Source organism: Hyalella azteca, unplaced genomic scaffold (genome assembly GCF_000764305.2).
Source record: "Hyalella azteca isolate HAZT.00-mixed unplaced genomic scaffold, Hazt_2.0.2 contig4315, whole genome shotgun sequence".
In the NCBI taxonomy this organism is placed as follows: domain Eukaryota; kingdom Metazoa; phylum Arthropoda; class Malacostraca; order Amphipoda; family Hyalellidae; genus Hyalella; species Hyalella azteca.
The window spans coordinates 167,499-195,084 of record NW_025934535.1 but is presented as its reverse complement, the minus strand read 5'-3'; the positions used below and the strand labels follow the sequence as shown (position 1 = coordinate 195,084).

Here is a 27,586-nt window from a genome sequence, read left to right as displayed (position 1 = left end):
TCGAGCGGCCACGTCGTCCAATGGGAATTGCGTCGGATGGAAGCATGAGAGGAAGGTACGGAGAATACACGTGTTAAAGAGAGGCTAAAATTATAAATTATTTTCAGGCAAAAAGACATAAAATGTTATTGTAATAATCTGTTTTCAAGCGTCCAGATCTTGTGCGCGATTTTAGAGAAAGCGAGAATGGCACTCGTTATTCGATCGTATTTTATGCTAGAGGACCAAAACTGTAAGCATCTTGCATTCCTGTATGAGTCAAACATTTTTAAGACGGCCATTAAAAATGTCTTCAAATAGATTGTAACCATAGCTAAAAATACATTATAAATAGAGTTGAAAAAACAAAAAACGGACATATAGGGTATCGTTTTCGTACCTTAGAATCTATTGAATCTAGGATTTGATTTAAGAATGTATGAGCCGCAGTAATTATGAATAACCGAAGAGGAAGAGAAACGAAAACACAATCAGTTAAGTGAATTATTCTGAGCTTCGTGTCAGCAGAGGTCTACCGAAACCTTCACTGAACGCCCAGCGCTGATACACAAACGCCCGGAAAATGTACAGTAACTGCAGACCCTCATAGAACTTACTGAAGAACCTGCTATTATAAACTCCGGAGGTGCCCGGGGGGCCAAAGCTCCCACCCTATCCAAATTGCAGTCTTCCAAAAGTGGACCGCAATGTCATGAAATACAGCCGATAATTACTAATTTAAAGCTAAACAATAATCTGAATGTTTTAAAAGTAAAGATCACAATTTTTTAAATATTTTATTAGTTAAGAACGTACACTCAGAGATAAATTAATGGGTCAGGATGACCCACTGTAGAGTGGTCACGAGAATCCACAGAGAGCAAGTGGATTTTGCAAAAATGCAAATTTCACTAATTTGACAAACGTCAATAGACTGCAAATCCCATAAACAATTTATTTAGTTCGTACTAATCTAAGTCTTAGCAGTACATCAAGATGATCCTGCCGACGCGCTCTGAAATTACATAGATGGAAAAACTGTGCGCCAGTGTATATACTAAAGCAACCCCCTTTGTGATTAATACTTCGATTTTGTCTATTTCCGGCAGTCTCCCCCTGAAAGGATCTCTTTGTACGCAGCTGAATTATTGTAATAACCTTATAGTGCACAACGGTGAGCAGAACGAGGCGCATGATATTATCTCCTATGGATAATTAAAAAACTCGGCGCAACTAATATTGTATGAAGAATAAGAAAGACACGCGAAGAAACACCTGAAATATAAATGAAGTCTCTATGTAAATGACAAAATTTCAATTAATGTGTCTCAATGAACGGTTGTTTTCGCGAAATTCATTAAGAACGTACACTCAGAGATAAATTAATGGGTCAGGATGACCCACTGTAGAGTGGTCAGGAGAATCCACAGAGAGCAAGTGGATTTTGCGAAAAAACCAATATCTTTAATTTGACACGCGTCTATAGACTGCAGATCCCATAAACAATTTATCTATTTCGTACTAATCTAAGTCTTAACAGTAAATCAATATATCCTGGCGCCCTCTGAAATTACATAGCTGTAAAAACTGTGCGCCAGATTATATACTAAAGCAACCCCCCTTTGCGATTAATATATACTTCGATTTTGTCTATTTCCGGCAGTCTCCCCCTGAAAGGATCTCTTTGTGCGCAGCTGCATTATTGTAATAACCTTATAGTGCACAAAGGTGAGCAGAACGAGGCGCATGATATTATCACATATGGATAAATTTAAAAATTCGGCGTAACTAATATTGTATGAAGAATAAGAGAGACACGCGAAGAAACACCTGAAATATAAATGAAGTCTCTATGTAAATGACAAAATTTCAATTAATGTGTCTCAGTGAACAGTTGTTTTCGCGAAAATATGGTTAAACGGAATTTAATAAACGCATATTAATGGAAAAGGGCGAAACCTTAATTTTACAACCGAAGTCAAATTCCTAAGATGGCCTTTGATAATATCGGCAAAACCTATAATTTCAGTAGCGATGTCATTCCAATACGATGTTCTGTAAACATATGCGCTCGAATAACCAGCATTTATTCCTTGTGCTAGGCTTCGAATAGAATAAATGATAATGAGAGATCTATTCCTTATAAAATTAATGGAAAACAAGAAGGAAAATAAATTGAATGGAAATTGGTTGGTATAAGTTTAATTGTATCTGGGTATATGACATTTGTATTGGAAGTATTTGGACTACGTATGTACGGAAAGTTTATGGGGGGCCTACTGGAAAATGTATTATAAAAAAGGAAATGCATAAAAGACTTTAGTGATATGCACGGAACATGTCTATAGAATGTGTGGAGAATGTCTATAGAATAAATAATAAACAGAAAGCGTTTGAAAAGTGTATAACATATGTAAGAAAAATAAATGCATGGTCTACGAAAATTGTCTGCCAAATAATCGAAAACTTTATTCTGAAATTTCAATAAAAACTTAATAGAACGGATGTATAAATTCATGTAAAATGTTATAAAAAATGAAATAATGAATTTAAAGGAATTTCTGATGCGCGGGCAGAACATGAATTATGAATTATTGTGACGCTACGTGTTCCTCGAAAAAGCAGACGACATTCTATGATGGTATCCAGGCTACAGAGAGAGGCTTCAACAAGACACACCAACACGTCCTGATATTTATTCAATTAGAACGGAAAAAGAATGCAAGTAACTCTTCGAGAAGGATCTCAAAATAGAGAATGTTTTTTTGACGCTCGAGATATCCTTTGAACCATTAGAGTTGATTAAAAACTCATGTTGGCTACGATCCAGCAGTCAGAAATGTCGCTCAAAAGACTAGTGGGAGGCCTTACCTGCCTCCAGCTCGTTTGAAGTTCAGTCGTATTGCAAATATCTGACTTCATTTAACGTCAAAAAACGCATTACATGATAAATTTTTGGATATTTTAAATTCAAAGGTAACAATTTTATGAGGAACGCAAATTATTTGTAGGGCCTTCTTTTATTTTCAACTAATAACAATTATTTCCGAATGTTTTCTAGGCATTGTGTCACAAATTTCGTCAGTCAATACTTTATTCCACAACTTGAATCACAAAGTTTCTATGAGATCAGTTTGCGCACAAATCTTACCTGGTATATATCGAATCTAATACTTAAAAGTTCGGCAGTTTTCGAAGCGTAATAAGAGCCCTCTTGAGGCACCGTACTCAAAAGCCTGTATTTTATGTGCGCTCTAACGACATGCCTCTAAAGCCAGCTAGACGGTAGCACAAGTTTGCTAGCGTTCCTCGAACATTCAAACGAAGCTTGCAGTGGCAATAACCGTGAGCTACACCTCACTATCGATGCCGACCATCAGTTAGGGCAAGAAAAATAACACGGAGAAATAAGATACATAAGGCTCTTAAGGTAAGAACTTTGCCAGCAAGAATGACATTAGAGTTCATAAATTTATGAAAACAGATATTGAGCACAGATTTCACGTGAACAGTAGAACTTCAATTAATTTAGTATATTTCTATCTTATAATAGAAAATAAAAGGATTTTCCTAAGCATTTGTGCAATACGGCAAAACGCTTAGATAATCGAGGGTAGAGCTTAGCATTTGTCAAGAAAAAAATTTATTGATTGAATTTCCAGGCCCGTGATACGATTATTTTTAATTATCCCGATCCATCGAATCCAACGCATCTCATTACTCACAGTTACAAAAACACCAGGTACTATCAACAAAGACCCTGTTTATTAATAAAGCGACCTCCTAATATTGAGGTCGCTTTATTAATAAACGCGTTGCCTCGGACGACACAGAAGCTAATTACATCGAAGAAAACCGATTTGAATAATTGACGCGTGCATACTGAACTCAGACAGCGAGCTAGATGAGATTACAGCTCGGCAATAATGCTCAATGGATGACCATGAATCTGGTCGTAAAATATTGCTTCTGAATTTCCAACACGAGCGACGATTTAATTGAAATTGGCGGTGATCTCAGAAACTGATGATGCATCGTAGCTATTTATTGCGAGACACCTTAATTAATCTGAAGCTCACATCAGTCTCCTTGGGCGATTATGCAAAACTAATGCGGATTTGAGACGAATTTGTGTTTTAGGATCGAGAATGTATGAAACAATCAACATAATTTCTTTATGTTTGGGATTTGTTTGCGGTTGATAATGGTTTACATTTTTCAAAAAAGTTTTATTTAATACGTATTTAAGGTTATTGAATGTTATTTATGATCAGTTCACCTTTTTGCGTTAAGATTCATGCACAAGCGAAAATTCTCATTAGTGAAAATTTAATAAAGTACAGAAACAACATTTTTCTGTACCGGGAGTTTTTATTTATAATAATTGTGCTTCTCGGATACCCTTTTTACGTAAAATAACCTACACCTTCCCAGCAAATAAAATACTTTTTTTAAAAGCGAATTTGTTTGATTGAACAAATCCAACTCTAAAGCAGGGTAGCCAATATACGACGCGGTCTTGGAACGCCGAGTCCAAAGCGTGCCAGGGTCGAAATGCTGACGTGGCAGCAATAAGTTCCGTGCCACCGCATTTTAAAATACATTACAAGTTTTTTTAGAGTCACAACGGTTCTGTTCATATTGGTCATTTTAGGTCACAAGCCAATGATGTATTGAGAAAAATTAAGGAGTTTTATTGTCCAAATATTGACAAACTTTTTGCCCGTTGCACTGACACACCTTTTTGTCGGGCTAAACTGGGCCAGATTGACTCACACAAGGATAAAGGTTCTCGACTATTTGTACAATGTCTCACTCATTCCTTTGAGTGTGCATTTGTTATTTCCTCGCATGTGGATACGATGATCCTGGTCATCTATGTTAACTTTTTTCGGATCATAAGAATACATAAATTTATTCTACAGGATCGCGAAGGATACCAAATCTTAGGATTTGATCATATTAAGGCCATCTAGCAGCACAATTCTCACCAAGAGAATTAGGAATCAAAATTTATAGAAGTAATTCTTACGAAGGAAAAATGAAAACGCGGTTTTCCACTCCTTCGCACTATGGTCTCGTGCCTGGTTATTTTTTTCCTTCTTGACAACAGTGGCTGGCAATTCCGTATATTTAAAGTAAAACGACATTTTGAAAATTAGAATTGTGAACAATTTTCAAATTCGAAATGTTATTGTGCGTTAGGTAGGTTGACTATGAAATAGTTGTTGTTGCACCGCGCCCGATCCCGGCGTCACTGGTCCAGCCGTGGCTGGAGCCAACGCACGACCGCAGCTGGGTCCCTCCAAAGGTCTGTGGCGCTGAGTGGAGTTGGGTTGTTAGGGCAGTTGAAGAGGAGGGGCACATCATCCGGGGAGAGGTGGCAGTAGTTGCACAGGTTATTGATGTTGTTATGAATTCTGGTTTTCGTAACTGTTCAGAAGTATGCAATGGCCGGAGCGAAGCTGTGCTAGCATTCGTCTTGCGGATATTTGAAGTGTTTGTTCAGATTTATCTATTGTTGGGAGCGGAGGAGGCCAGCCGTTGAGCAGAACTGGTGGGTGGTACGAGTCTATGGCAGCTCGGGCAGCGTTGGAGTGGAGAGGGCTGCTAGCTGCTTTGAGGGTGGCACTGTTAATAGTGGCTGGAAGTGAAGGTTGAACGGCATTTATGTATTTGGTGAAAAGAGTATCGCTTATGTTGCAGGGTTGGGGGTGCGGTTTTGTGATTTGATGGCAGGCGTGTTGAGGGAGGTGACTCCGCAGAAGGTACTGGGCTGAGAGGAGGTCCGTATGTTGTTGAACAGTGAGCATTTGACATTCGGAGTGGAGATGTTGTTCGGCAGTTGTGTTGTGGCAACCGGTTATGGTTCTCAGAGCACTATGAAATAATCAACTAGTTTGGCAGAACTATGAAATAGTTCTGCCAAATCCCGACCACTGTGATGATAAAAAACAATTGTGTATTTATTCTATAATGAACGTAATATGACGGTAGAAAAGTAATCTGAAATTTAGAGCTAAACTCTCAAATGAATATTAATGAAAATTTAAAGAATAGGCAAATTCTTTGGGGGCAATTTTTTTTATGTGTGCGGCGTTCCAATGGAAACTGCGTTTGTAAGACGACCTTTGCGTCAGAAAAATATATCTGCGATTATCGGTGAACAAAAAGTTGCTCTCAAAACAAATATTTAGTTATCAAATGTTTTTAGATGGCTTGTTTCGAGACTTTTTTTTAAATTGTGCTAATATACTGCATAATTTCCGAACAAATTTCACCAAGAGAATTAGGAATCAAAATTTATAGAAGTCATTCTTATGAAGCCAAAATGAAAGTGAGTTTCCCACGCCACTATGGTTTCGTGCCAGGTTCTCTTATTCTTTCTTGGCAACAGAGGCTTGCAATACAGTACATTTCACAGTAGAATGACATTTTATATACGTATAATAGTGAACAATTTCCAAATTCGAAATGTTATTGTTCGTTGGGTAGGTTGATTGTGCAATAGCCCTGCCAAACCCCCACAACTTTGATTATGGAAAACAGCTGTTTATTTCTTCCATAATGAATGGTTGAAAAGTAATCTGAAATGTAAATTTAAACTCTCGAATGAAATATAATAAAAATTTGAAGATTAAACAATATGTTTGGGACAGTTTTTTATACGAGTGCGGCGTTCTAATGGAAATTGCGTTTGTAAGACGACCTTTGAATAAGAAAAATATATCCGGGGTTATCAATGAACAAAAAGTTGCTCTCAAAACAAATATTTAGTTATCAAATGTTTTTAGATGGCTTGCTTCGCGACTTCTTTTTTAAATTGTGCTAACAACACTAATTTCTTTCCTAACATATTATTTAATCGCAGCATTAGTGCTAACATACTGCATAATTTCCGAACAAATTGTTTAATCGCAGCTTGAACTGCAAGTATATGTAACGCTTACAATCCACGTATGAATGTAAATGTATGTAGTTTTGTATGAATGTAGGACAGTGATACATACTTAAGTATGCATGTATCACTGACTTGAAGTATTTACTGTAAGAGCAGTGCTTCTATGCCATCAAATGCTGCCGCGCGTTGGGCTCTCGAGCTTCATGTGCCACGGTTGTCTCGTTTCTTTAAACGGTCAACCAGCCGGCAACTTTACAGCTCTTGAAAACTGTGCTCACTTTAGACTCTCTCTCTTAAAACCTTTTTAAAATATGCAACAAAGACTCGTTATTGAATTGCAATTTTACTCAATGAATGAAATCACCATTATTTTGGGCCATTTTATTTACTTGTTTTGCATTTCGCACGAAATTTTCTCAATTTGAGAAGATATGATAATTTTCCATCACAATGTGCTTGCAGACTACTTAGACATTCCGCTAAAATACCTTTACATATCCGGATGTGAAGCTTTACACATTTTGGAGTTCCAACATTAATTTTTCAACTGGCAGGATTCGACTATATTTTTTGATGCACAATTCACCGTTTGAAGGCCGATTTGTGGGGATTTGTCGTTATGCCGGAAATTTACTAATATTTCCTCGATTTTCACTACTAGGCACAATTATATGCATTCCGATGTCATGATGTTATTGAAATTAAGCACAGTCTCTGCGTTGCATCATCTAACTATCTGTCATCTATACTCAATGAATTTCTCAATTTAGGTAAAAAAGTAAAAAATCATATTAAATTTTGAAATAAACCTTACAAATGCGACAGCAGAAAAGTAAAAGGTTGGAATGTCACGTATCATTCGTTGTCTGGAACGTTACGTCGAAAGCAGAAGGCATGTTCCTTGAGTTTCAATGTTGAAATTCTGCGGTGCCGGAAATTAATTGGAGTCTTTTGGTTTCTTGACTCACATTATCTTAAATTAAAAAGGAATTAAAATGTAGCGTACTTACATCGTCTTGGTTACGTCGCGGAATTGCAGGAAGGTTTGGCCGTCAAAGCTTACAGGCTTCGACTGGCTGACTTCTCCTATTTCTGTAGGTGTAAACATGTCAATTGAAGTTCAAAACTATCCACGGTTGAATAAAAGTTTTCTATACAATTGGGCATAGCGTAATCAATAAATTGGAGAAATCACATATGCAATTTTCTTGAAATATACAGTCAAACATTTTTTTCTCATCAATACGAAAATAAAATGAAGTCTTAAATAAAATTCGTTAATTTAATATCTTTTATAAATTAGTTTGCTCTTTAAGTTATGATCTTAAGTTCAAAAGGTAGCTAGAAAACCAGTTTGAATTTGGCCGCATTGCCCTACAACGTTGCTCGCATCTATAAATCTTAAGCATAATGGAATTTATTTCGCGCAACTTTAACAATGTGCATTAAATAAACTTGTTTTCCTTCGGAAGAGAAGTTATCTTAATAAATTAGTAATTATAACAGAAAGTATGACACAATTATAAAAGGCACGCGAGAAATCTGCATCGTAATTATTATGAGTAAAGCTACAGACGAAAGTCGCGTACTAGAAAAGGAGGCTTGGAAAAAGAATAGTTACCGAATCTCAACAATTTCCTGACAAGGTTTACTGGCAAAACGCCTACGAGGCAAGTCTGCCTCAGCAATTTATCTACCCACATTTACATGAGATTACTTCACCAATACAAATACAAATTTAGATCACAAATATACAGAGATATACAAGTCACAAAACTCACTTTTCTCGCAGAAATCTCCGGCAAAAGCCACGGGGCACTTGCAAACGAATCTGCTCAGGAAAGGCTGGCAAACGCCTCCGTTATGGCACAGCTGGGGCAGACAGGGAGGCCCACGGTACCTGCACCAAAAATAATGTCAATAATAAAAACAGAAATGCTCGATGCAAGTATGCACGAGTGCCATGCTACACGAATACAAAAGTAAACTTACTTGATTATGTATCAGTGTGCTACACGAATGTACGAAACTTATTGCATCATGATGATTCCATGCGCGTGACTCGAATGTTCGACGTACGTTGAGTGTGATACGAACGACGCGTTTACTTTGGCGATGATTTCGATATTTTTATGTAAATAAGCCACAATAATTAACGTAAGAGTTTAACTACGAATAAAATAATACAATTAGCTTTCTATTTATGTTGAAGCATTGGGGAGACGTGGTGTAACGCTCAGAAATTTATTCGAATATTTTGAAAAAATTGATTCATTAATTCACATCCCATCCGCTATAAATTTTCAGCAAAATAACTCAATAGTACAGAGCGTGATTTTCTAATTTTAATGCCACATTGCTGCGGCTCTAGCAATAATAAAAGTGGTTGTTTTGGAACGAAGTGGCTTCATTTGTCACTAGGTTTTCCTGTTCCACGCACCCATTCTGATCTCATTGGCGGGAATGTGATTTGCATAAAAGTTTCTCTTTCGGGAGCACGCAACGTAATCTAGGTAATGCGCCCGCCCCGCCGTGATAGACTTTACATTTACGAACTTAAAGCTGCTCGCTGCTGTCCTGTTCCTCAAGCCTGCACAGGATACAAACTTCGTCTCCTCAAGATTAAATAAATCTCTATGACTTTGCTCAAAGGAATAAACTCACTCATTACTTTTATGTGTCGAACGAATGATGGACAAATAGCTGAGAAAATGGGTTGGGGGGAAAGTTTTTGAACATTGAACAAAGTTGATAGTAGTTCTGTATTTATTGGCTAATGATATGCGATATCAATATTGAAATATTGTATAGGTATTGAAGGAATGACTAAAATTAGGTTTCTTCGAAGCACAGGAATCGATCACGAGCCAGAAAATTTGGAACCATGCGGCTATGCTGTTAAACTTTAAGAAATAGTGAGGGTAAAGATCGGATTTCAGCTTGACATAGTTTAATGAAATGAAGCTACCTACTGTATATTATCAGACAAGGATAAACCGTAGACATCGACCGCCTACTGAAGCAAAGATAAACTGCAGACATCAACTGCCCGGTAAAGCAGACAAGCCGTAGGCATCTACCCTCCGCTAAAGCAAAGATAAGTTGTAGATATCGGCTGTCCGCTAAAGCAATTAAAGATGGGCCGTAGACATTGACCGTCCGCTAAAGCAAAGATGGGCCGTAGACATCGGCCGTCCGCTAAGGCTAAGATGAGTCGTAGACATCGACTGTCAGGTTGCCCAAGCAGCGTAATAAGCCACCAGACTCATGGGAAAGGACGAGCAGGAGTTAGGATGACACCGTTATAAGGGATCTAGTTTTAGGACACATCCGTCTTCTTCAGGATAAAAACATGCAAATTTATGCGTTGCAATGCGAGGAAGTCTTTTGCCCCGCCTGCGTTTGGATTAAGCCTCTGCTTTTCGTGCTCAGTTTAAACCATATTTCTCGTAATTTTTCGAGTGACGTTTGGACAGAAATCTAATTTGGATATTAGTGGCGACTCAAGATTTTAAGGATGATAATTCCTTAAAGTAGTTTCAGTCACATGGGCTATTATATCTGCAGATGAAATGACCTCAAGAAATGCCTTGGTTTCTCAGGAAATAATCCTTCTGGATATCCAGAGAGCAGTTAAAACAATGTACATCGGTGAAAAACAATAAAAATATAATGAATGTATTCAAAAACATACACGAAATTTTCTCGCAATTAGCAAGGCTCATTCCAATTTCCCGAAAAAATTTATATCTTCCGATCGCTGATGCTTTTTAGCGCATTTCTCATTTATGGAAAAAATGCACTATTGTGCTCGCCATGTCCGTCTGTCCGTCCGTCCGTCTGTCCGTCCGTCCGTGACCTCAAGTTTTCGTCGACGAGAAAATGCGCTCGCTGTCACTCACTGCAGTGAGTACTGAGTTATATTTTTTTATCCATACTGTGACAATGTCAATTATGTATTTATCGCACGGATTCGACTCCGATTCGTGGCAGTCAAATAAGCTTGTTAAAATAGCACACATTATGGCCTGTAAAAAGAATATTATTGCAGGATTAATGTAACTCCGAGCTTCAATAAAAATATCTATAATGGTGGATGAAATTAAATATCAAGGGAAAGGTTAGGTTCACGTCAGATGTTTAGGTTGCAGCCTCTTCAGCCGTCACAAAAATTAAATGAGGCAAAGAGTAAGTTTTAATAGGAGTTCAAGACCAGAAATTAATCGGTTATTGGAAACAAAATATTGATATTTGACTTTGAGAATCAAATATTCAAAATAATTTTGTTTAAAAATAGCGGCTCACTTTTTTACTCCTTTGCCGGCGGTTGCTCGCTTCGGCAGGTCATCCATCTCTTGCCTGTTGACGACGAGTCGCTGTATCGCCCCCGTCAGACCAAGCGCCACTCCGGAGTCCGGATGGGCGCTCGAGTAGTTCCTGTACAACAAAAACACGCGCAAGAAGCCACTAATTCTTTGTATTTGGAGCTTCTTGACAACTGACACCGCAAAAAATGTCCAGGATCAGGAAAGTTTCTCTGCGGCCTAAAAGTTCCTATGAAATCAACTGCTTAATTTGACAGTAAATTTGTCAGTTTACAAATAATTCAATTTTTCAAGTATTCGTATTAGAGTAGAATACTTGCATGAAAACTTGGTTGAACATATGTACCGCAACAAGAAGAGACCTTTTGAATCGACTGGATAGGAATTTTTTGGCCATATCTAATGTATTACTGATAGATTTGTGTTTCTATCACCACAATATTTCGGGGAAGTAAAAATACAAAATTATAACTAAAAGCATTGAAGTTTCAGTGAAATATATTAATAAAAATTATTCAATAACTTTACTGTCAATGTCTTATTCAGTCACGAATAAAATTAACTTTTACCACAATATTCCTTTAAATAACATGAGCCATGAGAGTGAAACAACTCGACGAACATCTAGTAATAGTTTCGTCCGTATACTGCAATTCCAGTAAAAGATGCGTCATTTGTGTTACATTCAATAATTCTATGGCTTAACTGTCGCCACTTTTAGGGGAACTGCCGCACGATTTAGACCGAGATTTGCGAGACAAAAGTGATGGCTTAACTGATGATCTAGGCGCGTTTGAATGTATCAGAGTAACTGTAATATTCCTACGAGACAAAGCATATTCAGCGCGGCATCACAAGCACCACTGTCTGGGGAAATGAGGCTATCCTTCTCGACTTGGCAGCCTCGTGATGAAGGCATAAATCTAACAGGGTCGAATCTTGACAAGCGCTGCGAGTACTTCATTTGAATGCTTTAAACACGTCAGTTTCATGTAGCATTATGCCCACTGCAGCTGTCACTTTCGTTTAAGAATCGTAACGTTAAGGATTAGGAGTGAACATTTTAGATGCAATCTCGCAAGAGATTTCATACTACTGAATTTCGATTTATATGTAAAAATATAATTATATAATTAAAAATATTTTAATAGCAATAGATCGTTATTTTAAGATCCATACTAATTCGATTATCATATGAGAAGAATTCACTTAATTTCTTCATAATAGACAAAGCTATAAAAACTGCACTCGAATACTGAGGATTTTAGGAAATTGCTTATCATGAACCAACCTTGAAATGACATAATAAACTACACTGTTAAAGAGCTTCTATAAGGCCACAGTTTTGGTTTAGAGCACAAATCGAGGATATAAAATTTTGGGTAATAAACTAAACTGGCTAATGTGAGTGTATAGTCTACGTCGCAAGTGATGAAACATTTCAATCATTTGAAAAAATGAGGCAATAACTCATTAGACATTTGGTCCCATCGTCGTAAAGCACGCGTGAAAAAACAGGCTATCTTTCGCATGTTTGTAAGACAGTGATTCTAGACATCTTTTTTAAAGATCAAAGATATGCAGTGCAATGATTTTAAAAATACAGTAGAATCTCGGTTAGCGAAGGCCTCGGTTAACGAAAAGATCGGTAACCGACGAAGAATTTCGATGAAAATTTGCCTCTGCTAAGGAACAAAATTTCAGTTACCGAAGAACTAATGCGTCATGACCGCGGGCACGTTACCCAGCTTCCGAGACGACATGATGCTCATTCTTGTGGAGTGAGATAATCACTCTCCTCACCCCAACCTTTCTATCCACTCACAATATCCTATCATTGCCAAAGCAGTGTCTTCTTATGTCTAGTAATTGTTTTCTTATGTTCAAATTCTTTATTTACTGTTTTTATTTATATTTAGCTCCATTTATAACTGCCACTTAAGAAACATAATGTACCTAAATAGCCTGTATCTTTCAAATAATAGCAAGTCAAGAAGGGCTGGGAAGAAATTATTTATATTTCCATTGTTTCTTAAGGGGGAAATTATTTCAGAAAACGAACGTTTCAATAAATGTCCTAAAATTGTTGCCGAGAAGCATGGTAAAAATGTTTTTTTATTTATGAGAATCAAATTGGCCTATGCATTTGTGCTTCGAAAGTTCTGCTAGCCTAAGCCGAATATTGTCGGTAGAATTAGTGGAAACGATGAAAAATAACTCTCTGTTATTTATTTTTCACTTGCAGGAAAAAATCGGACTTACAGAATTTCTCGCATCTCAGTCCACAATTAATTACGAGCTTTAGAGCAGAGACCCGTAATTTATTCTACTTAAAGCTACATGGCTTTTGAATGTAAATAATTTAAGTGTGACTCGCTTCAATAAATTGGTGAGAATTCCAGAGAGGGAAGACATTCGTAAACTACGTACACATATTTTTTCTCTCGGGAATTTTTTTACATCTCATTAGATTTACTCAAAAAGTTCATTTGGTTAAATGGATTGTTGCGTGGGACAAAAGGAGATACCAGTTCCGTTCTCTTCTGGCAACTGAAATCACGCATAAATGCGAGGATTTATTTCTATGCTTTTGCGTTAATTCCGCCAGCGCATTGAAATACAACTTAGCTTTAATTTCGCATCGATGAAGCTTCTAATATTTCATTAGTCACTAACAGACCACTTGTAATACGTACCTAATCTATGAATTGTATTCCCAAATGCCCAATGAATCTAAAATATTCCGGAATAAATTTTCCCAGCATCAATGCTTTTCAACCGTGAAACTTCATTTCAGGCTCACGTGAACGCGGCATCAAACACTAAACTTTTTATTCGCGCGCGAGCAGAATGGTAATGCATAATTTAGCGAAACCGACGGGATTCATAATGTATTTAATAAAAGCAACTCGTAGCTGGGATGTTCTGAACAGAAGTTGGTGCAGCGATAGCCTGTAATACAAATAGAATATCACATCAGCAGAATGGTCGGCCGGACCTTTAATGGCTTTCTGTTTGTTCTAACGATATTTAATTCAATCTGATCAGTTAGGGACTTGGTTAGGCTTAGCAATGCATCGCTTGCTGCCCCGAACTTGTAAGTCGACGTTGAAATTGGATGAAATTCAGTCTTTGGACAGTAATCACAATACAAAAAAGGATTAAAATCGGTATAACAAATTAATATATCTCTACTTAAGACTCACACTAAGCCTCCCAAATAAAGCTTCTGATCGAGGTTAAGTTGTATCATCTTGGCGCCGGACTTGCCTCTCACGGGCTTGCCGCGGTCGAGGCGTAACGTTCCTCTTCTCTTTTTACGGCGCACGCGGACCACGTGCCACGTGTCCAGCTCTACAGCTTCTGAACTCCTGCAGAGGATGCAACATCCACCGTGAGTGGCAGGTGTCAAATTTGGGTAGGCGAGCAAAATACTTTGAATCTTGCATTATAAAGAGACTATGAAAGTATGGCGATGAAATTTAAGAGGAAACTTGAATTTCCCACCAGATCAATGAACGAAATTGGCACTGCATATTATTTTGGTTGTAATCATAAACGACTAAAAATTTATTACTTTTTTTCATTTCACAACAATTTTGAATTCCTATTAATAATATTGCAAATATGTAATAGTTTATTGGAAAAATCTCTCATAACATCACGGTTGTTGACGGTTGGTTAAAAACCATTACCGACTAAATAAAACATAATTTTGTTCTAATAAGTTAAAATTAATTTAATAACCCACCTTAATGTGGATATTCCGGAGCCAAGGTTATATTTGAACTCAACGTGTCCTTTCTTGAGGTTGATGGACACAAAATCTCCGGAGCCGCTGCCCTGTCCGTTGTATAGCAGCAAACCTTCAGGGGACCGCGTCAAGAACCAAACTTCGATTGCGAACGCCGTCCCGACGTTGTCGAGCGTTGGCAGCTCCAGATAAGAATCTCCTTCGAACTCCGGGATGACAACCTCACGCAACGTCCTGTCCACTGTCAGGGCCGAGCGGCCATTATTGAGGCAGGTTAATTATTCCTTGAAAGTCGCTAGTAATGAGTTTACTTTCATGAGGTACGCCTGCTAGAGTTATTTTCGGAAAGAAAATTTCAGTGGAAACTGCAAACGTTAAATATGGAGCATGCTACCGTCATCGTTTAAAGAATATAGAAATTTTTATTGGAAATTACTTTAATTTTAACTAAAGTGAATTCCTGCCAGAAGTCTCCTGGAAATAATTTCAGTGGCTCAATAAATTGTGTATCATTATTTTTTCTATTCAAAGTTCACTCACCAACTTCGCAAAATTCGCCTGATCTTGAAGGTGGACACAGGCACCTGAAACCAGAGTCTGGCAGAGGGACGCAAGTGGCTTCACCGTGGCAGGGCTGAGAAGCGCAAGGGTCTTCTCGTTCCTCGCAAACATCTCCTGTGGTGAACACAACACGAATAATAGTAAATTAAAGCTTTTGCCTTGCAATGAAATCAATTATCAAATAAAATAATAAGTGTCTTTCTTTCTTATTTGTTTTTGACTTGAAGGACCGAAGGTTATTCCTTATATACCTCCTAATTTGATAAGAGAAGTAGCCAAAATCTTCTAGGTTTTGTGTTTATGAAATCAAACCTGAATTAAATATTTAGGAAAAACGGTTCGTGACATACAAGAGGGATAACCAAAGAAGGCAGACTTTGAGACTCTGGAATGAATAACTTATAAGTTTGTCGCTTGCAACTTTTGGCGTAACATCTGAAGTTTGTTCGTCTATAAAAAATCTCTACCACTCTCTTAGAAATCTTTTCGAGCTGTTATTCAAGCAAGAATTTTTTAAGTTTCGTCCTAGCTTTCGGAAGGAATTTGTTTTGACCAAAAATGTTCTGGAATATAAGTAAGCAGGCGCCTCGAAGTGTTGATAAATATCGACAAATATCTGAACAGTGAACAAAGAATAGATTTCTATTATCAGGAAAGCTACGTTGATCATGATTTTAATAGCTCAAAAAACTATTTCCACTAGCAATGAGAGTTTTTAGAAATTTTATAAATTATTTAAGAAAATTCCAATTCATTTTGCGTTACAAGATCAACATTGCAATCTTGATTGTCTAAAACAAATTTGTCATCAGCAATTAACCTGGAAAGTATTTGCTCATGTAAGTCTTCTGACCCTCAAATTTGACTCAATTTACCTCGATAGCCTTCTCGGCAGTGGCATTTGAAGCTCGTGGTATCCGTTGGTCGGCAGGAGCCTCTGTTCAAACAAGGCAAACTGTAACAGGGACTCGAGACGCAGTCTGATACCAGCGAGCCTTGGATGATCTGACTAGACCCTGGCCAGATCAGGTCTATGGGACGACCGTTGATGCGGAGGGAGCGAATGCAGCCAACCAATCCTTCGTTGGTGCCCACGTTATCCCATATTCTAGGGAATGTTGAAGAAGGCCTGTAGTTTTCAATACTTAAATTCTCGGGAATTTGAAACCACTAAATGAAAAAACATTTTTATGGGAGAATTTTTAAATTAAATATCCCTTTTCAAGCACTGCAAAATCACTATTATCCTAACATATCACGGACAAAATAATAATACTGCACATATTATCCTAATATTATCACGGACAAAATAACAAGTGATCAATTCTTCATTGGTGCTCACGTTATCCCTACTTATAAGGAATGTTGAAGAGGTATTTTAATTTCAACACTTCAATGTAAATCTAGGAAAAAAACATTCAATCAATCCTTCGTTGGTACTCGCATTGTTTCCTATTCTTAGTAATGTTGAAGAGGTTATTTAATTTCCAACACTTATGGGGAAATTAAAACCATTAAATGAAAAATAAATTGACCCTCACCCTATTAGCTTTACAAAGCCTCACTATTATCTTACTAATATCCATCAAGGCCAAAATTGCAAACGACTAATCCTTATTGGGTGCCCAAGTTGTCCCATATTATAAGGAATTTTAAAGAGGACATTTACTTTTCAGAACTTCAACACGGATCAAATACAAAATTGCGAACACAAACTTTCTTTCCTGAACTCCAGCATTGACAAGAAAGGAAAAAATTTTGTGTGTGTGGCCTTATTTTAAGAATTATTTAAAATTTTCTAACCTGAGCTTAACTTTTAACGTCTGAGACGAATAGGTAGTTGCTGAAATTTATTAAGCCCGTTTTCCGGAACATCGTCATACAGAATTTCATTTAAATTCTAGATATAATTTTGAAAATAAAGCACTCAAATTAAAGAGAGATCGGAAGCAACCCGCACTCATCACGGTACTATCATTCACCGAATATTTTGATATTCTCATGAGATATTTATTTTTTGGAAAAAATGTACACCTACTGAATAAGAATTACTAAATTTTTTGATTAACCCTCTCCTTATAGATATGGTTCGCCTTACTACTCTCCTAATAGGAATTAAGTTCAACAGCCTGGTAATATCCAGACATGAGCATGCATACGCCTGCAAATAGTCACTTATTTAGGTTCCATGCTTCGCTCAAAAAAAAAAACACACACAAAAAGACGAACAAAAAATACAATTGTGAAATAAGGTAAAATTATTGCCGTTCATTAGTGCAAATATTAGTTAAAGCAAATATTAGAACATTAACATACTTGCTTGAGTCCCCCTTAACGTATCCAAGGAACGTAGAGCCTCTGAGATCCAGCGACTTGAGGTGGCCGGGGGCTTTGCCCGAGACGTCTTCTGCACCGTCCAGCTGCAGCACGCCATCTCTCTGGTATCGTTTTGCTACCACCTAATGCGATTTATTAAGCCCGTTTTCCGGAACATCGTCATACAGAATTTCATTTAAATTCTAGATATAATTTTGAAAATAAAGCACTCAAATTAAAGAGAGATCAGAAGCAACCCGCACTCAGCATGGCACTCTCGTTCACCGTATATTTTGATATTCTGATGAGATATTTATTTTTGGAAAAAATGTACACCTACTGAATAAGAATTACTAAATTTTTTGATTAACCCTCTCCTTATAGATATGGTTCGCCTTACTACTCTCCTAATAGGAATTAAGTTCAACAGCCTGGTAATATCCAGACATGAGCATGCATACGCCTGCAAATAGTCACTTATTTAGGTTCCATGCTTCGCTCAAAAAAAAAAACACACACAAAAAGACGAACAAAAAATACAATTGTGAAATAAGGTAAAATTATTGCCGTTCATTAGTGCAAATATTAGTTAAAGCAAATATTAGAACATTAACATACTTGCTTGAGTCCCCCTTAACGTATCCAAGGAACGTAGAGCCTCTGAGATCCAGCGACTTGAGGTGGCCGGGGGCTTTGCCCGAGACGTCTTCTGCACCGTCCAGCTGCAGCACGCCATCTCTCTGGTATCGTTTTGCTACCACCTAATGCGAGAAAAATTTTATATATAGTAATTTTTCACACAATTGATATTATACAAAGCACAATTTCTGCAACTACATATAAGATCAAACACTGTCTAATTTAAGCCTCGTTGTTGTTCATTCGACAAATTACTTTCATTCTTGATTTAGTACACATAAATTTGGTATGGTAAAATTCTCACTGTATTCAAATGCTAATATTCATATTAAACTTTAAACAGAATCACACACTCTGTGAAATCTTTTAGACGAGATTTTGTGATGACTCCTGATAATTGCAGTCCCGGACCCCAAATTGAATCGAAATTCGACAAAACCGTCGACCACCGCAAGTGACAAGAAGTCGCCCTCTCCGTCCTCCTGCTGCTGCGTGTACAACAGCAGCCCGCTAGACGTGAACGACCGAAACTCCAACTCAATCTGGAACATTGCGACACATGCCGTCTTATATTAGCAAAAAATGGTCTCGACGCTCACGATAAAAATTAATACTTAAGGCTAAATTGGTTAGATAATCTTTATTTAAACACTAGAAACACTTGGAGCCCATTAAAGGTGACTTTAACAGACCCACCGACTAGAATAATAAATGAGATACCAGTGAAAACACGCAGAGTTTTTCAATTCATTTCGCTAAAGTTTCATGAAAAAGTCTAAGAGACGGAGCTTAATCATTAGACGAATAATAAATAATTTTTTATTAATCTAATAACTTCTAAACTATTGGAAAATTATTGTAACTAGCTGCAATTACAACATATGTAAATTGATTACAATAATCAGCCCGTCTCTTGAGCTCCACCTTTGAGCTCAATTTTTATCCAATTATCGTCAAGGATGCATGCAGGATTGTTATGATCAGCACCTGAACTTTATTGTACGCTTTGATCTTCTTGATCTCGAGGAATGAGTTGCCTTGAAAGGAAGGGGTCTGGTAGGGGGCGCTGTGGTGTTCCCCACAAAGGGGACCAGATCGATGGGGAGGGCAGTCGCAGGTGAAGCTCCCCTTCGGTTGGGGCACGCAAGTGGCACCTTCATGACATGGGGAACGTGAACACGGGTTCTCCGTGGCAGCTTCGTGACCGGGGGCGTTTTCTGCGTGACACAAAGACAGTGGTCTGCTTGAAGGTAATGGCAGCTAGAAGGAAATGACAGCGAGTATGCTTAAGATGGCACCAAGAAAAACGAAAGATAAGAGTTTCTTGCAGAAAATTTTCCAGCGGATGTTGCTTGGATAGAATTTTCAGGAATTGAATGCAACAAGGCTGCTTCAGAGTTTCAGCTTCATGAATTAACTTTCGGAAAATGACATTGCGAAAAATACTTAATGGCCTCCTGACGTAATTTTTCAACTTATAATTTCGACAACTACCCGACGACCAATGTAGAAAATCCATTAGGTTAATTTTTAGTTAATTTGGAAACACAATATTTCTAGTGTTAGGCTATGATTAATTGGATAAATTAATAAAATTTATCTTTTCAGTTACGTTTTTTAATCTAATGTTTCCTTGCTTTAATTTGTACTTTTATTAACGAAAATCCCATTTGCCTGACGAAATCTAGCGTTTTTTCGGTAACTGAACCCCCAATGAATTGGGAATGAATTTACTTCTTTAATTGAGTGTTTCACTATTAATCACGACAGTTCACTGGTAACATAATTTGATTAATCATAGAACCTTGCTAGGTTCTTGTCACGAAGATACGTTGTGCCTCGACCAATGAGCTTCGAGATCTGTTTTGCGATGCTAGCCTGAAATTGCTTTTTTATTTAGTTTTCCCCCTGATAAGTATTCCTTTGTCCCAATTCGATTAATGAAAGAGCGACTCGAAATTATAGTTCATTGCCTTTGAGCTTACGAAAGGAACAGATCGAGTTTCGTTGTTCCGCATATAAAATTTCGAAGAATCTTCCTAGAAACTTAAATATTTCAAATCTTCAGTATCAGGCTAACGGAATAAAATATTAATATAATGATGATTCGCTTCTTCGAAATTCATATCCAAGAATGTGAATAATCACTCTTTATCGCAAAGTCTAATTGTGATCACGATATGGAATATGAATATTTGAATGTAGAAATTTAAATAACTGCCTAGAAAAATCTTTTACTTAAAAGTAGTGAGGATAATTTCTGCAGTTATAACAAGGAAAAATTAATTTATTATGTATTGATTTGATAATTCTACGAGTAAAGTTAAAAAACTGTAGGAGTTACTTAGACCTCCTGCCTGCTATTTGTGAAGCCTAACTTAAGGCAACGAAGCATTCTTTATTGTCACGGCCACGCGAAGAAAACAGAACAAGGAAAAATAGGCCCTTGGAAACCCAGACAATAAATTAGGCGGCCCAAAAATCGGTATTCTTTTAATAGGCCCACAGTAAAAAGTCAGCCTTTCCTCCATGAGCGTAGCACAACAACTCAACTTTTCAACAGCATTCTGACTTTCACAAACAATATAGAAATTAAAATATGAATATTTGATAACATTTTTACTGCAAAAATACGCCTAAATCCCTTTAAATAATCAGAATATTTCAATGGCTTGAAAACATAAACTTACTGGCATTTAGGGCTTGACATTGCTATAAATGCGGTAATTATTGAAATACTTATTTGAATAATACCTCTCCAGGAATGCGATATGAACCCTTTATATAAAAATTTCTTCTCTAAAAAAAAAGAAAATTACTTGTATTTAAGAGATCTGAATTCCTTCTTTTAATTCGAAGTATACAAGCTATGGTTTGAGCACCGTTTCGAAAATAACATATGAAAATGTCCGTCTATCTCTAGTCAGAATTTTAGGGAGAGTTCCATCAAGACTGAGGTAGAGTTCAATCCACAAAACGATGATGTTTGATTTAGTTTTGAACAAAATTTATGTATAATAATTATTTAGAAGATTCTCTTAAAATCCTAATTGATTATTGATGGAAAATTACAGCGAGAAATTCGAATTTGCCTAAAGATTTAATGAAGACAAAAGAGCCCGCGAATATTGAATAAAGGCAAATTGAAGAAATTTTCAACAAAGGTGTTAAAATATTTGTGGATGAGCCTGAAAACACGCCGAGCATCATCAAAAGATACCGGTAAATGCCACAGCCGTAATATGTCAACTAAAAGCAGAAATCCACACAATTTTTATTAGTGCAGAGTGCAACAAGTTTTCACAAACTAAAAAATAAAAAAAAAATAATTATTAGACACGATCAGATTATTTTACGGTGAAGTGTCTCCAATGAATGGTGTGGTATCATTGTTTTGCTGTTCATCTTATCTAGTTATCATCCTCAGATAAATAAAATTAGCGGTATAAAATAAATATAAGGCGTGCACACTTATGAAAGCTATTAAAAATAAGGTACGCAGAGAACTACCACAAAACACGGACAAATTTACTGGGAGTGAATGGTAGGGGGTTTAGGAACTTACCCTCACAAAGCTGTAAATCCTGACTCCAGGAGGAGCCTTCTTGGCAGGAACAAATGCCCTCGATGCACTCGGATCGCGCCAGGGGGCAGTCAAGGTGCGTTGTGCACGATGCGCCGAACTTTTTCGTCGTCGAATAAGAAGTTTGAGTTGCACGAAGAATGCTGTTCTCGGAACTCGCCGTGGCCATCATGCTAGAAGTGCTGAGACCGGTATTCGTCCAAGGGAAACTGGTCTCCGCGTCCTGCCACTGCGTATCCACGGTATCTTCGGTGTCCGTCCAGTGGAAGTCGGAGGCATCTTGACTGTCTTCCGAGTGCACATTGGCAACATTACGGTCGTCCATCCAGTTATGATTAGCCACACTTCCCGTCCAATCGGAACTAACTGTACTTTCGTGACTAATTTTTGGCCACAGATCATGGTTAATCTTTGTATAAATACCTGGTTTAACAACAAAGTCCACTGATTTATTCATAAAATTCTTCTGGTGTTGAACGTTCGCGCTGCGGCTTGTGCTGTCTGCCTGCCTTGTGTTCTCAGGGCTTGCTTCATTTTCTCGAAGTGATTCAAGATTCGTTGTATCGCTGGTCACGTCGGCAGGTCTCATATGATGAGGAAGAAGGTGGCGTGTCGACTTGGCCGCTTCCTCCCGATGGGGTTCGGTCGATAGCGCCGCTGTGGAGCGACCAAGAAGGGGATTTTCGGTCACGTCATCTGATCGGTTAGTAGCGGCGGCCTTTTTATCACCATGTACATGATCAATCTTTTCTAATCAAGCCAAGAAATAAAGTTAAACGAATATGAAATAAATAAAAAAACAATAGGATAGAAAACATGTCGTGGGACAGGTGATAGTTGGACGATTCATCATAATAAATATAAATAAAATCATTTGATTGACAAAAAAGCACGAATCTAAAAAAAATAACGAATACGTAGAATTGAAAAGGCTCATACTTGCTGTTTTTTAACCAACCAAATAAGTGCGGTTAAGTGAAGCCTCAATTCAGTATTGTGTAGTTCATCATTCATGAGAAAAATAAATACAAATTAAATAATAAATATAAATTTGGACATTCGTTTTGAATGGCCTTGAATCTCAAGTATGGTACAAATAAAAAAGTGTCATTACAAATAGGTTTGTTTATGCGCAATTCAATGAAATTGATTATTACCATTGTGACCCAAGCAATTACATTATTATTCAAGATTGAGCAAGGTGTACGATTTAATTTTAAATGTGAGTGTATAGATGGGCTGAGAATTAAGTAAGAATGTAAACGATAAGTATAAGTAAACGATAAGTATAAGTATAAGTATAAGTAAGAATGTAAACGAATATTTAAGTTATGGTCGGTGCTATATTGTTTGGAAGAGACTTGAAAAAATTTGTAACTGAAATCAAATTTCAAAATGAAGGGTGAATTTTCTGGGCATATGATCATCATTTTGAAGAAAAAGAAAAATTGTAATTATTTCAGAAAAAAATTATTGTATTCGGTAATCAAAATTTAAGATCGTGAACAATCTTTTGTTAAACTTGATGAATAAATCTTATGAATTAAAAAAATGTATGGAAGAGGTAGTTCAATGATTTAATTGGTGTTAGAATGTAGATAGACAAACTTTAAAATATATTTTACTGATGAAATAATAAACCAGAAAGAAATTCATGCACCCGGAGACAATAGAACTAAAGTCTGCAATCCTCGAAATTAGAAAAGATATTTAAATATAAAACGCAAAGATCATTATGAAGAGTAAATTTTTTAGAAAAGAGTGGGTATGTATATCTGGACGTAGAATACCATAAGAAACGGAGGTGAAAATCGAAAATGGCATTTTTTGACTGATCTGAATTAAATTAGTAATAAATTAATAAATAAAATTCTATTGCCATCTTCCCTCAATATGTTAAAATAAATAACATGATTGAATAACGAATCTTTGTACAGCTTATAATCTTTTGTGTTCCAACGATTTCATAGGGCAACCTTTATATATAGTGTACAGAAGCAGTTTGACCGACTCTCTGGATATTCTTATAGGAGTAGGTCACCGTATCTTTTTCAATAAATTGTTTCCTTGTATATACTGTATACTCTGTCCTGAATATTTTCATCAGCAATTACGATGAATGAACAGAAACGAGATATCAAATTTTATTCCTTTATGAAGGCTGAAATTTCGTTGAATCTTCAATACTAGATATTTTGTTTCTACTTGTCAGCAAGCACTCTGTTTATTTTAGACCCAAATATTGCTCTGCTCTCCAAGTGTCTCCAAATATTCAGTGAACAAGTGTCTGCCATCACGCATCGATGTTTGTGAAGTGCATTTGCTGCTGTGATTTTCGCTGGTCCGTAAAAGGGCTCCACAAAAAAGAGGGTCAATATTTCATCAACGATGATGTCATAATTTTTGACGGTTGATATGATGAGGATGCCACACACATCATGTATGGTTGTGTGTAAACAAAGCCGTTTCGACGACATGAAACGGTTACTGGACGCGGCTGCACGATGTCCCAGAAGACGCCCGTCTAAATGCATTCAGGACGGGTGAAATTCTTCTTGAAGATTCGATATGGAGTTCTTCTTCGATGAGCTGAAGTCAGCTTTTGACGATGCGAAGACCAGTAGATAAGACCACTTTATATTTGCCGTATACGGCTATGGCATGACTGAGTGCTATCAAGGTGGCAAGTGAATGCCTGTGCAGGGTAAACGGAGTGCGGAAGCTGCGATCATTGAAAACTAAGAAACAGTGCGGATTGCTGAAGGAATATCTACGAAAGAGGGCCCAAGCAAAAGAAAAAAATATAAAGACTTTGATGTTGGAACGAGTATTCGAGCCTCATAATCAAATTCTATTTGATTGTATCAATAGGAGCGAATGAAATTGGCGTGCATTTTTATGAGTATGGTTGGAATATTAACGAATGAATAGATTATTGGTGCATTGTCTCAAGTATTGAAAATGCTCTTAGAGAATCAATCAGAAAATTGTTTGCTTACAGAGATTAGATTGAGGCCACTGTGATACCGAGAAAATGCAGCAGCATGCAGGAGCTAAAATCTAATGTAACAATCAAAGCCAAAAGATCATATAGCCTCATCAGTTAAATTTAACAGTATGATATGGTTGACTCAAAATAAAGACTAATCAACTTAACGAGTTGATACTCATTAATTCTAAGCCACTAACGTAGAGGATGTGCTTGGGTTATATTAGCGGTATAAAGTTTTTAGTACATTTTGTTCTCGTTCATTTATTATAAGGGTAACGTTTATTTGGACTCGAAGGTATTTAAAAAAGCTAAAACATTAGGCCCATGCTTGAGAGCAAACATTGCACACAGATTATTTGAAATGAGCCACTCTTCATTGTTGAAAAAAAAACACATTGAATATAAAGCCACATAAATAAAATTCTATCAAAGAAAACATAAAAAACTGGAATATAAGTGCAAATGAGTCGTATATATGAACAGGGCAAAACAGTATATGAAGAAAAAATATCGACATAAACAAAGAAATCCCGAAACCGAATTTACAGGAACACGAGAGTGCAAGCATACGAAGGTAAAAAAATATAACTCAGTACTCACTGCAGTGAGTGACAGAGCGCATTTTTTCGTCGACGAAAACGTGAAGTCACGGACGGACGGATGGACGGACGGACTGACGGACGGACGGACGGACGGATATGGCGAGCACAATAGTGCATTTTTTCCATAAATGAGAAAATGCGCTAAAAACGACGTCCAGCACACCGCTACTCACCAGGCAGGTTGCAAGGTCCAAGTCCCTGAGCGACGACGTCTTTCTGGTAGCGGCAGGCGAAGAGCTTGAGGTGGCACTCGGAGCCGTACGTCTCGCCGTCCGAGCCACAGACGGGCGTGACGTTGCTCGAGTCTGCGGGGCACTGGGCGTCACAGACGCATTCGACGAGGCCTCCAGGCAGCTGCTGGTGGCAGTGGGCACCGAAGTAGCACTGCAGCTCATCGCAGCTGTTCGGGGCAGTTGTTGCGTGGACACTTGCTGTGGAAATGACAGGTGGAAATGCGTGAGAAAGAGAGTGTTTTCTGGAAAAAATATTATCAATGCGTTTGTAATAGACTAAATAAATGCTTCTATTCAATTTAGAAAAACAGGCTTTTGGTGCACAATTGTAGTGAAAATGGTGAAACAAGTTGGTCGTACTCGTAAGACAAAAGTTTCATAAGCAATTGAGCGCGAAAATAAATTTAATAATATGTAATGGTATGCTTTGTCCGAGGGTTTTTAAAACGACAATATACAATACTAACCAGCCTGAGGAAATAAAAATTGGCTATTTTAAAATGAATTTATTATTAATTATTTATTATTATCAAATTATTTAAAATTATGCTGTTAGTTATTGAAATAACATATAATGAGTACCTGGCTGACATCCCTTGGGCCCAAGAACAAGTCCGTCAGGGCACATGTTGCATTTCTTCCCGCCGATGCCTGGCTTGCACACGCACTGTCCGGTCATCTGTTCGCAGTCGTCGCGCACGGAACCGAACAGCGAACATCCGCACGCTGGTGAGCAAGCAAAAACTTTTGCGATGAAAAATGCAGTATTTATTGATGGTGTAATAAAGTGGGAAATACACTTGCAAGCAGAATGTGTGGATGGTTATCTCTTGTGCGATAAAATGTTACACAAATTTGAAAGCTGAATATGTGTATGGTTATCTCTTGTACGATAAAATGTGACACAAATTTGAACGATGAATATGTGTATGGTTATCGCGTAAGAGAAAACATGATAAATTACTTTAAACAGGGAATATGTGTATGGTAATTGAACAAACTTTCAGCCAACTTCCCGCGCGTTGAAGGAATACTTGTATATGCTGGGTCGGCCCAATTAGTATATGGGGAATACTTGAGATGGGCTTTTGTCAAGTAAATTGAGTACTGAAGTTCATGCGATATTTTAAACGTGTTGAAAGGCTTGCAGAAAAGCAAGGATAAAATAGTTTCAGTAATGAATGAACTATACGACATTGTAAATTATCAAAAAAGTAAATAAAGCCAACTTTCCCGTCGTGTGTGCGTAAATGCATCAATTTTTACACTACATTGCAAAACATTTTGTTTTTTATTTCTTAGCAAAATCACACAAAGGAAAAGTTTTCAGATTTTCAGACTCGTTAGGACGTGTGACGAGCTAAAGAATTTTTATAGCCCATAAAAACAAAGGTAGAGCAGGGAAAGAAAGTTCGTTATTCGTGTTCCCTACAATGCTGTTAAAACCAAAAAGTAAAGATGAAAAAAAATCTGCATACATATGTTTCGGCTAACGATCTAAGATCGCTCGATAAAAAGAAGCTCGGCATGAAAGGCGCAATTAAGCTCTCAATTTATCATACGAAGAAGGAGAAGCCAAATCATTAAAGTGATTGATGAGATCCCGTGGATTGAGTATGAATAATATCCCGCAACTGACTTATTTTCGGGCTTGCAGAAATTTCATGCTGATTATGGAGCTTACGGTATCAAAAAATGCCA

The 27,586-nt window shown here is 37.3% G+C and overlaps 1 protein-coding gene across 1 annotated transcript in view; it reads right to left on the bottom strand.

The window, feature by feature from the left end:
- Positions 1 to 27,586, bottom strand: part of LOC108678093 (agrin) — an 80,387-nt gene that overhangs the window by 15,258 nt on the left and 37,543 nt on the right. Inside the window, exons 15-27 of the mRNA XM_047879959.1 lie at positions 26,468 to 26,611; positions 25,826 to 26,083; positions 19,463 to 19,692; positions 18,829 to 19,017; positions 18,459 to 18,597; positions 17,837 to 17,972; positions 16,396 to 16,649; positions 15,500 to 15,634; positions 14,957 to 15,200; positions 14,412 to 14,576; positions 11,186 to 11,317; positions 8,662 to 8,780; positions 7,891 to 7,972 (exon numbers count right to left, since the gene is read on the bottom strand). Of these exons, the coding sequence (XP_047735915.1) occupies positions 7,891 to 7,972; positions 8,662 to 8,780; positions 11,186 to 11,317; positions 14,412 to 14,576; positions 14,957 to 15,200; positions 15,500 to 15,634; positions 16,396 to 16,649; positions 17,837 to 17,972; positions 18,459 to 18,597; positions 18,829 to 19,017; positions 19,463 to 19,692; positions 25,826 to 26,083; positions 26,468 to 26,611 (2,227 nt within the window). The remainder of the gene's footprint in view (positions 1 to 7,890; positions 7,973 to 8,661; positions 8,781 to 11,185; positions 11,318 to 14,411; positions 14,577 to 14,956; positions 15,201 to 15,499; positions 15,635 to 16,395; positions 16,650 to 17,836; positions 17,973 to 18,458; positions 18,598 to 18,828; positions 19,018 to 19,462; positions 19,693 to 25,825; positions 26,084 to 26,467; positions 26,612 to 27,586) is intronic.